Source organism: Carassius carassius, chromosome 19, assembly GCF_963082965.1.
Source record: "Carassius carassius chromosome 19, fCarCar2.1, whole genome shotgun sequence".
In the NCBI taxonomy this organism is placed as follows: domain Eukaryota; kingdom Metazoa; phylum Chordata; class Actinopteri; order Cypriniformes; family Cyprinidae; genus Carassius; species Carassius carassius.
This window is the reverse complement of record NC_081773.1, coordinates 16,533,558-16,544,793: the sequence shown is the minus strand read 5'-3', so window position 1 is coordinate 16,544,793 and position 11,236 is coordinate 16,533,558. Positions and strand designations below refer to the sequence as shown.

Below are 11,236 nucleotides of genomic sequence, written 5' to 3'. Positions count from 1 at the left end.
TCGACTTACACCTTTACAAATCTTATCTTGCGCATGCAAATTTGATTTACGCTTGCAATCTTATTTACACTTTCACAAATTTTACCTTGCGCTTGCAATTCATTATGGCATAATTTTATCTTCATAAGAGACGATCAAAATAAGAACCCAGTCTGTGGAATGTGGAAATTGGGAATGAGAGAGAGATAGAGAGATAGATAGAGAGAGAGAGGGGGGGGGGGTTGGGTTAGGGGGTTCTTTAGCTAAAGCTCTTGTATTATGAAAGGATTAGGCTAATTGACTAGGCTACATTTAAGTTTAATAATATAGGCGCAGTGTTTAATTAGGCTATTTTGCAGCAAAAAATAAAATAAAAATAAAAATCGATTTACACAATACGACATTTAGTAGGATACTGTTGAGACATCCTATAATTAAAATAATATAGCATACACTCACGTGAGATAAAATCTTTAGAAAAAAAAAAAAAAAATTCCACATGGAGCAGGTCGCCCTCTCATGGCCGCCGTGAAATGACCTTACATGTAATTATTTAATAATAAAAGGAAAAATAACAACAACAACAAACAAATAAATAAATAACGTGTATTTAGTGCTAAAGTCAACTTACTACATTAAAACAGGTGCAATTCACAGGTACACACAAACAGCATTGCTGATGTCAAGCGACACCAGCTAATAATCAAATGTCATGCACTGAGGCTGACATGTCAGGATAACGTCGCTTTCTTTAGCAGATTACTTATTTCTACCAATCCGATGCTATAGTTGTGTTCTGAGTAGCTACCAACGCTTACATATAGTAGGCTACACTGGAGAAATAAAAAAAGAAATGACAATCATACTTGACAAAAATATATTATTTTAATGACAGACAAAATTATTTCTTGACCAAATAATATGCATTAAACGTTAATATGAGCTGAAACTGCAACACACTGTCATTCAAACAATGAAATATTTTGCAAAGCCATTTACATAAATATATTGGATTATTTATATGAAAACAGGTGGAAGAAATACTATCTCTAGTCACTGTATGGTGACTTTGCAAGTAAAACTCAAGGCAGTCATCTTTGTCAGAGTGTTACATTTCTTGCATTAAAAACCCTTCTAAAGTTCCCTAAATGTTTCTGGCAAAAAGTCTGATTCTAGTCAATGTACCCCTCCGGTTCCAAAAGAAGATACTGTTCAAGTGGCCTTGGTATGGGGAGCCTGGGAATGAGTGAGCAGCAGTTTTTCCCAAACTGGTTCCTCAGTGCAGACCGACACAGATGCTGTAAACTACGTGGTTTATACTCCAGTGCAAAGAGAGACTCATAAAAGGTTTTGTGAAGCTAAAAAATAATAATAAATCATTTGTGTATTAACATGGTACAATGCCACCAACAGCATCAGCATGCATTAACTCATTCCAAAACTGATGCACTTCACCTGTAAGCTCTTTAGCATTGTTTTGCTACACTATTTTTGAAACATTTATTCTACATGTGAATCAAGACTTACATGAAAAATATCCTCAGGTATAGCCTCAACCCATTTGTAGGTCACAGGGACAAGTGTGTATGAGTTAAACAGGATTTCCACAGTTTTAGGTGCTGCAGCGCAGGCTGTTAATACCTTAAAACAAAAAACAAAAAAATATATAAATGAAAAATCATTTATTTAAGTGATCATACCAAAAAAGCAGATAAAAGAAAGATGAATAAGTTATCAGCGAATTTAAACTTTAAATCAGCTTTTTTTTATTGAAGAATGTTTATGCCATGAAATAAAAAGATTGTTTAATATATAGAATTAACCTCAGGGCTATTATCTTAGTGTTCACCTTCAGCAGTGCTTGTGGCCAGACTTTAATAGATCCCCGATTTATCAAGGTCTGGACAACCCTGTGAGGTTCCCACTCTTGCCGAACCACAGAGCTTTGTAGAACACTCGATAACGGTGAACAACCGTTATAGTCAATGGCATTGATATCAGCCCCATGCTCCAAGAGAAGCTCCACCAGCTTAAGCTGAACATTGCGGGCGGCCTTGTGTAGAGGACTACGGCGTTCTTTATCAGACAAATTAATCTTAGCTCCATAGGCCAGGAGGAGACGACAGATCTCGAGGTATCGTTCATCTTGGCTGTCGTCTGTCTTTTCTGGGGCGACTCCACAAACCACCCCCAGTGGCGTTTCACCAGAAGAGCTGCTATGGTTCACGCAGGCTCCGAATCGTAGGTACAACTGTGCATGGTGGGGCAGACCATGTCTAGCTGCCACATGCAGTGGTGTTTCATCCTCTTCTTCACTGGGTGAGTTCACTTTGGCACCATATCTCACCAAGGTTTTTGCACAACTTCAATAGAAATTGTAATAATGGTAAATCATCAAAATTACTTTTAAATTATACCTATGATTATATTTATTACAAGGTGTAATAATATATAGTGTATTATGTATCATATTCATATGATAATACCGTAGTGATTGTGGTGTTCTGCAGAGATGTAAAGCAGTCAGTCCCTCGTCTGTGATCTGGTTAGGATTAGCCCCATGTTCCAGCAGCAGCTCTACACATTCAGTGTTGGCGTTTGCACAGGCCTCATGAAGTGCTGCTTTTCCTCCTGCGATAAGGTTGGGACGTGCGCCGTGTTCCAGTAAATATTGCAGACATTCAGAGAAACCTTGTGCGGCAGCAATACACAGTGGGCTTGTCAGTTCTCTTTTATACTCCAAAGACCAAAGACCTGAAATGGGAAATAGTGTAGGTGTCAGACTGCCACAACTGATGTGTTTGAATAACTGAATGAATCTTATAGAAAATACACCAAAATTATACCTTAAAATGAAAAGTGACAGTCAAGACTTTTAGATGTTATTTTTTTAACTGCTTGAAACGAATACTCTTCTTTTGAACTTTTATGGTAGTTTTATGAAAAAGTGCATTAAGGAATCCACTAAACAATTAAGCAGCACAACTGTTTTCAACAGTGATAACAATAAGAAAAATCTTACTGACCCTAGACTATCAAGTGGTAGCGTATGCCAAATCATATAGGCATTTAGAAATTAGATACATGTTTTTCAGGATAGATTATACTCAAAAAATTTAACTAAAATAACAGTAACTTCTGCTAATTGGTTAAAAATAATATATTAAAATATTGAAAATAAATATGAAATATAAATACTAAAAAGTAAAAAAATATTAGAGTTTATAATGCTCATTAAAATAAAAATAAGTATGTGACCATGGACCACAAAACCAGTCATAAGTGTAAATTTTTCAAAATTGAGAAATGTAAACCATATGGAAGCTGAATAAATAAGCTTTCCATTGATGGTTTGTTATAGGACAATATTTGGCCGAGATAAAACTATTTGAAAATCTGGAATCTGGATTTTTTTTTTTTTGAGAATGAACACAATCTTTGTTTTGTTCATCGGTACTAAAAATAAAATAAAATAAATTAAAATAAAAAAATAAAAATAAAAAAATCTTTTTGATTCACCTCCAAAGTTTCTATACCACAAATGACTGTTTTTACCTGAGGGTCCAAAGGTGGTGTCTGTGTGAGCTTGCCACTCAAGTTCCTCACGCCTCACATTGTAAAACACATCAACATCAATGTAGTTCCTTTTAAGGAGGTTACGAAGCCCTCTTGTGTCTCCCTTCACTACAGATCTATAGAGCCATAAGGAGCGTAAATGCGCTCTTTCCAAATGATCCTGTCCTAACTCACAGTTATCATCCAGCAGAGCCTGCCATCCATTCAACTGCACGGTGGAACAGTGGTTCTCAAAGCGCATAGCTCTTAGCATCCTCTTACCTTTTCATATGGCTTAGGTTTTCAAGGACTTGAGTTTATATAGTGCTAGTCATGTTTTCCTATGGCTTCAAGCACTTTTTGCCTCTAAATTTAGTAAGCCATTGTTCTCCATCAGTTGGTCATAGCTTACTGGGGCCATTTTTAGTTGTTGATGTATGAGATAGATGCTAAATCCTTTGAGCTTCTACCATCTATGCCTATTTATTTCCTTTTGTTTTGTTTGAAAAATACATTTAAGACAAGCTCTATTGATAAAAGGATCAGACTTTATATGCTACTTCCATGTATGCTAAAAAAAGGGGGCTGCTGTGTCACACGTTAAATATTTAATAGAAGCAGAGAGATTAATTGCAATGGCAAAATCTCTTGGCTGTACAAGATCATTCATTTCAGGGGCACAACAAGAATATCTTTACTGGAATCTGCAGAATGAGTCGTAGGGGTGTTGCATGGAGACAGACCCAAACAGCAACTCACATCAGGGCTCTTGAGTACTGATTCATATGCACAGAAGATTACCACAATCCCTTAGAAATCCTGTTTCAACTCCACACAGATTCCTCATCATAGTAATGCTGCATTCAATCACAGATAGAACGAAGCATTATGCTGTGAGTTAAGTGATAAAGGACTTGTAGATAATGGTACATTTAGTCTATTTTACAAGACGCAAGCTTTGTTCTTGCAGGAAAAGCTTCAGTATGTCAGTGTGTCTCATGTAAGATGCCTGTGTCATCAAAAGGGAGTGCAGGGAATGTGAGGGGTGTTTATTAGCAGACACGCTGTTCGGTAAAAGCCTGGATTATAATATGACTCATATGTGTCATATACATATCCAAGTAATATCCTATTTATAGCACCTAATTACCAAAACAGTTCAATCTGATTGGTCACTAGATTTACTTATTTATTATTATATATATATATTTTTTGCATATTCTATGAAAATTTAATTGTGTATTAAAAGGATTGTTCACCCAAAAATTAAAATTCTGTCATACATGCCTTATGTCATTCCAGTCCAAACCCATAAAACTTTCATTCATCTTTGATTGAGCTTCAGCATATGTGATGTGCTCAGTTTACAATGTGAGCTCTTTATATGGCATCTATGGCTCCATGAAAAACCTGTAACATCTATCGAACATTTCTGTTGTAAAAAAGGTTCTTAATATTGTAGAAAGTTTCCTCCAAACATTAAAATAGTCTACACACTATGTGAAACATGCTTTATATATGAGTAAAAGCATGTCTAAACTGAGTAGTGTGGGTTTCACTTAATGGGTTAGGAACGGTGGTGGTGGCATTTCATAAAACCCTAGGGTACAGCTAGGCGTTCCAGGGGTGGGGTTGGGGGGGGGGGTCCCCTTCATTTGAAATCCAATGAAAAACCAGGGTATGGCTAGGTTTAGAATAACATGAGGATGAGTAAATTATGACATATTTTTCCTTTGTGGGGTGAACTTCCCCATTAATATTAGTATAATAATACCAGCTTGATCTGAGAGACCAAACAAGGTAACTAACATTTGCTGGTGAACAACATGGTTTTGCTGGTTCACCAAGTAGTCCAGCACAGAACAAGCAGTAGTCCAGCATTGCTCTCTGGTTAAGCCATTTTAGAAGCCTGTTAAGTGGACCAGGTAAACTGTATCCCATTCTGGGAACCAGACTACAAAATGTAACATATGTTGGTGTTATTCACAACAGATGCACAACATATGCTGCATTTTAACAGGATATTGAAGCTCAAGAACATGACTGATATGAATATATATATATATATATATATATATATAGATAGATAGATATATATATAGATAGATAGATAGATAGATAGATAGATAGATAGATAGATAGATAGATAGATAGATAGATAGATAGATAGATAGATAGATAGATAGATAGATAGATAGATAGATAGATAGATAGATAGATAGGAGTATAACTGAATTGTATAATTTTATAAGGTTATAGTTTATACCTCTCCGAAACATTTTGAATGCATAAAACATTAATGTACACATTTCTGCAGGCTTCAGACCAACATGATGCTATATATATATATATATAACCCGAATTCCGGAAAAGTTGGGACGTTTTTTAAATTTTAAAAAAACTAATAGACTTTCAAATCACATGAGCCAATATTTTATTCACAATAGAACATAGATAACATATCAAATGTTTAAACTGAGAAAGTTTACAATTTTATGCACAAAATGAGCTCATTTCAATTTTGATTTCTGCTACAGGTCTCAAAATAGTTGGGGCGGGGCATGTTTACCATGGTGTAGCATCTCCTTTTTTTTTCAAAACAGTTTGAAGACGTCTGGGCATTGAGGCTATGAGTTGCTGGAGTTTTGCTGTTGGAATTTGGTCCCATTCTTGCCTTATATAGATTTCCAGCTGCTGAAGAGTTCGTGGTCGTCTTTGACGTATTTTTCGTTTAATGATGCGCCAAATGTTCTCTATAGGTGAAAGATCTGGACTGCAGGCAGGCCAGGTTAGCACCCGGACTCTTCTACGACGAAGCCATGCTGTTGTTATAGCTGCAGTATGTGGTTTTGCATTGTCCTGCTGAAATAAACAAGGCCTTCCCTGAAATAGACGTTGTTTGGAGGGAAGCATATGTTGCTCTAAAACCTTTGTATACCTTTCAGCTTTCACAGAGCCTTCCAAAACATGCAAGCTGCCCATACCGTATGCACTTATGCACCCCCATACCATCAGAGATGCTGGCTTTTGAACTGAACGCTGATAACATGCTGGAAGGTCTCCCTCCTCTTTAGCCCGGAGGACACGGCGTCCGTGATTTCCAACAAGAATGTCAAATTTGGACTCGTCTGACCATAAAACACTATTCCACTTTGAAATAGTCCATTTTAAATGAGCCTTGGCCCACAGGACACGACGGCGCTTCTGGACCATGTTCACATATGGCTTCCTTTTTGCATGATAGAGCTTTAGTTGGCATCTGCTGATGGCACGGCGGATTGTGTTTACCGACAGTGGTTTCTGAAAGTATTCCTGGGCCCATTTAGTAATGTCATTGACACAATCATGCCGATGAGTGATGCAGTGTCGTCTGAGAGCCCGAAGACCACGTGCATCCAATAAAGGTCTCCGGCATTGTCCCTTACGCACAGAGATTTCTCCAGTTTCTCTGAATCTTTTGATGATGTTATGCACTGTAGATGATGAGATTTGCAAAGCCTTTGCAATTTGACGTTGAGGAACATTGTTTTTAAAGTTTTCCACAATTTTTTTACGCAGTCTTTCACAGATTGGAGAGCCTCTGCCCATCTTTACTTCTGAGAGACTCTGCTTCTCTAAGACAAAGCTTTTATAGCTAATCATGTTACAGACCTGATATCAATTAACTTAATTAATCACTAGATGTTCTCCCAGCTGAATCTTTTCAAAACTGCTTGCTTTTTTAGCCATTTGTTGCCCCCGTGCCAACTTTTTTGAGACCTGTAGCAGGCATTAAATTTTAAATGAGCTAATTAAGTGGATAAAAGTGTAAAATTTCTCAGTTTAAACATTTGCTACGTTATCTATGTTCTATTGTGAATAAAATATTGGCTCATGTGATTTGAAATTCCTTTAGTTTTCATTTTATTAAAATTTAAAAAACGTCCCAACTTTTCCGGAATTCGGGTTGTATATATATATATATGAAGAGTTCAGATGCAAAAGCCTCTAAGTGCCATCTGAAATTTTCATCTAAAATTAGGATTTTTATTAAGCTCCTTGAGTCATTTTACTTTAATTGCAAAGTGCAGGTCCTTTTCCAGGCTGTTAAAGTGAAATAACTGAACATAAATATAGAAACCTGATAAAAATCCTAATTTTAGATGAAAATTTCAGATTGCACTTAGAGGCTTTTGCATCTGAACTCTTCATACATACATACATACATATATATATATATATATTCATCAAATCTGACTCACCCAATTTCTGAGCAGTCCACAGTAGTTCATCACTCTGAAATTCAAGAACTTTGTTCAGTTGACCTGGATCAGAGAATCCATCCTGCATGTCTCTCCAGTGGTGGGATAGAAGGTCATTGAGAACAGGGGGACAAAGGAAGTCTATCCCTGGTTGTTTATAACCCTTGCTCTTTTCTTTCCTGACACCCTGTCTGCTGTCTAAAGACGACCGCCTTCTCTCTTTCAAGAATGTGGCCTGTCGACTGACAACACACGCCCCACTGCCTTGGGAGAGCATGGCTTATAATGACAGTCCTTTCCACTTCTTACCTGTCTGATTTTATGGCTATTTATATCATCACTGTTGCTCTTTATCTTGTATTTTTAGTACAAATGACATGTGATCAGCAGGGTAAATGGATGACAAGGGGGCCTTGATCATTGTTTTCCTCAACAACACAGAGGCTGAGTGTCAGGAGAGGTCAGTTTGAAAAATATGCCAGATGCACAGCTGACTGGAAAGCATTACTGATGATATCACCACTGCACAAACCAAGAATAGAATCAAACTCTCCATTTCAACAAGTCATGAGGTGCGACGGCATTGTCCTCCAATCACAGCTGACTGGGAATCTGATCCTCACCAGTGTTTTACATTGTGACCTTAATTCCAAAAGTGCCCTGAGCTTTCAGCTGTAATTCCAGTGAGAAATCAAAGGGCATCGGTTTCTCCTTGATGCAGACTATTTAGTTTATTTAACATTAACTGTGCTGATCACTGGCATTAAGTCAAAACAATGTGTTATACATAGGGCTTTAAGGTTCTTATTGCTATTATAGGTAGTTCTTATGCAGCTGTGTAGTTGCATGTGAAAGATGTCATTAGCTGCACTATCATGTGACCTCACATGTGGCTGCTGAATTTAAAATATCTGTCAATGAGCTGATGACATACCTGAGTATTAAAAGGGGTCATATGACCTTACTAAAAAAGAACATTATTTTGGAAGTAACCTACAATGTGTCTGTGGCACAAAGGCTGTTTCTATAAAGTTGGGCAGTTCTAACTTTGCAAGGACAATCTGACGCTTCTAACTCACAGCATGTAAGTACCTTTTTATATATAAATAATTTGCCACTGAAGATTCAAAGGCGAATTTTGAACAGTTTTGAGTAGAGTTTGTTGTTTTTTTGTTTCTCTGATCACAAATGCAGACATGGTTTTATGTTTAAGCAGGAGGATATGCAATGCAACATGTAAAAAGACAGTATAAGTCATTATAATCAATAATTATGTCCCCACTGGATGCAACAAATCCCTCGTTTGTAATGAGTTTTATCGGTTTTGTCTCCATGTGCTGGGAGACAGTGTTCTGTCAGAATAAGGGCACCACAGTATGGTGAGGGGCGTAATATTTACGTCATTTGCTTGAGGCATTTGGACAATCACAATGCACTGGATAGCTGGCCAATCAGTGCACACCTTACTTTTCAGAAGGATGAGCTTTGTAAAAATTGACGCGTTTCAGAAAGGCATTGAGGAGCAACAATAATGCACATTATGTGGAAAATAATGTGTTTTTGAACCTTAAACTGTATAAACACATTGTATTACACCAAATACACAAAATAATGTTATTTTTAGCAATGTCATATGACCCCTTTAATGGTTCATTGCTTTATATATTACAATGTGGGAGTGACAATAAAGCATTTAGCTTAACTTCTCAGTTTTAGCTTTGGCTGAAGGTATATTTATATTGCATTTTTGTTTGCTGCATATTTCTCACAATTTGCATTACAAAAAGAACTGAAAACCCTCAGTTTAGTAGTTCGGAAGGTCTACAGTACAGACTGGGAGAAATGCTGGGAGCTGTAACAATTACACTCTTGAAAGAGGTTCCCATGCTGAAAATAATCATAATTAAAAACAACAACAACAACAACAACAAAAAAAACCCATGGTTGGCTGGTTTTAGCTGGTCAGAAGGCTGGTTGTTGAGGGTTTTTTTTAGGCTGAGAGACCAGCTAAAACCAGCAATTTCTAGTATCTTAGGCTGGTTTTAGTTTTTGATTATTATTTATTTTTTTATTTTTTATCAGGGTTCTATACAAAATATTACATAATTTTTTAAGCAGATTTGATTTATGGGACTAAAAATATGCTAATTCTGCAATTAAGTGTGAAAACTTCAAAAGTGTGCATTTAATCATACATTTTCCAGCATCAATCAAGGCCTGTTTGTGTCGTACTTACCCAACAGTACAGCTGGGGGGAGCTCAACATCAGGGTCTTTCATCCAGTCATCATTTGACAACTCTATGATTATATTTGGATTTTCTTTGCTTGCCTCTGTGAGAAGGGTCTGTACATATGTAGAGTCCTCCTTACTTTGAGCTTCTTTAAGAGCCTTGACAAATTCTGATTCAACAGCGTAATCTAATATAATGTCGTCTGACATTGTTTGATAACACTCTCAGTAGGGTTTTCCCCTTTCACACTAAGCCCGAGACTGTGATAAGTTTCATATGTGGCACATCTGTTGTTGTTCTCTGTGGTTACATCTAAATATAGACAGGTCCAACTGTAAGTCGATCTAAATGTTTATAAGACTAGCGTGAGCATTTACACCATGTAAACCCACAGTGAAATCTACCAGAGTGGAGCAACAAAAAACAGTGTACTAAATTGTAAATTTACACTCGCAATACAATCTATTTTAATTTTGAGCAATTTCAGAAAGTCTTAAAGGGGTCCTATTATGCTCTTTTGAAAAGTCTTGATTTTGTTTTGTGGGTGTACTAGAAAAGGCTCTCATACTAGGTTGCTCGAAAAACACATTATTTTTTCACACATTTTACATTATTACAACACCTCTCTCCCCAGTCTGGCATGCACGGCTGGAATAGTTCTTGTATCAAATGAAGGCCCACCTTCTGAAATACAAAATGTGCTGCGATAAGTTAGCTGTGCCAGTCTGTGTTGTAATTGCCAGCACTCTGTGCCTGGTCGGGAGATGTCATGCTCCTTACCATAGCTTCAGTGTAAATATTGTCAAAATTAAATCAATTTGAGTGCGATTTAAAAGGTGATTCTAGTCACTCTAAGTTCGTCTGCTTTGGGGAAGCTAGCACGTCTCTGACATAGTGATAACACTCGCTGCCTTCTCTAGTGCAGCTCAACCAGGTCTCGTCCCATTTGTTGGTATTTGTGACATCACAAATCCCGGCAAATATACGCTGAAGTTTAAACGAGTCATTCGTTGTAGTAATTGAAAAGTAATTTCTGTTAAATAAAAGATCTCATTTTGAACAGTTTTTTGAGCTTTGTAACTTTGCAGATCTTTTTTTATGCTCAAACAGCAACAATACAGACTAACTAAAGTTGAAAAAGTGAAAAAGCATAATAGGACCCCTTTGAATTTCCAAACTTCTCCATGTGTAAGCATAGATGCCACAGTAAGGATCTGATTTAGGAGATG

The 11,236-nt window shown here is 36.9% G+C and overlaps 1 protein-coding gene across 4 annotated transcripts; it reads right to left on the bottom strand.

Moving 5' to 3' along the window:
• Window positions 1–583: 583 nt before the first annotated feature.
• asb18 (ankyrin repeat and SOCS box containing 18) lies at window positions 584–10,268 on the bottom strand. 4 transcript variants are annotated; one of them, XM_059499991.1, is made up of 6 exons: window positions 7,776–8,192; window positions 2,466–2,733; window positions 1,829–2,342; window positions 1,507–1,620; window positions 1,150–1,337; window positions 584–1,067 (listed from the first exon to the last, which is right to left on the bottom strand). In XM_059499991.1, exons 1-5 carry the CDS (start codon window positions 8,050–8,052, stop codon window positions 1,152–1,154), a joined length of 1,359 nt encoding a protein of 452 aa, XP_059355974.1. In that variant the 5' UTR covers window positions 8,053–8,192; the 3' UTR covers window positions 584–1,067; window positions 1,150–1,151. The 4 variants fall into 4 exon arrangements, with proteins under 4 accessions (XP_059355974.1, XP_059355976.1, XP_059355973.1 ...); XM_059499993.1 differs by lacking the exon at window positions 7,776–8,192 and adding an exon at window positions 10,012–10,268 and having other exon boundaries at window positions 584–1,337; XM_059499990.1 differs by having other exon boundaries at window positions 584–1,337.
• Window positions 10,269–11,236: the final 968 nt, after the last annotated feature.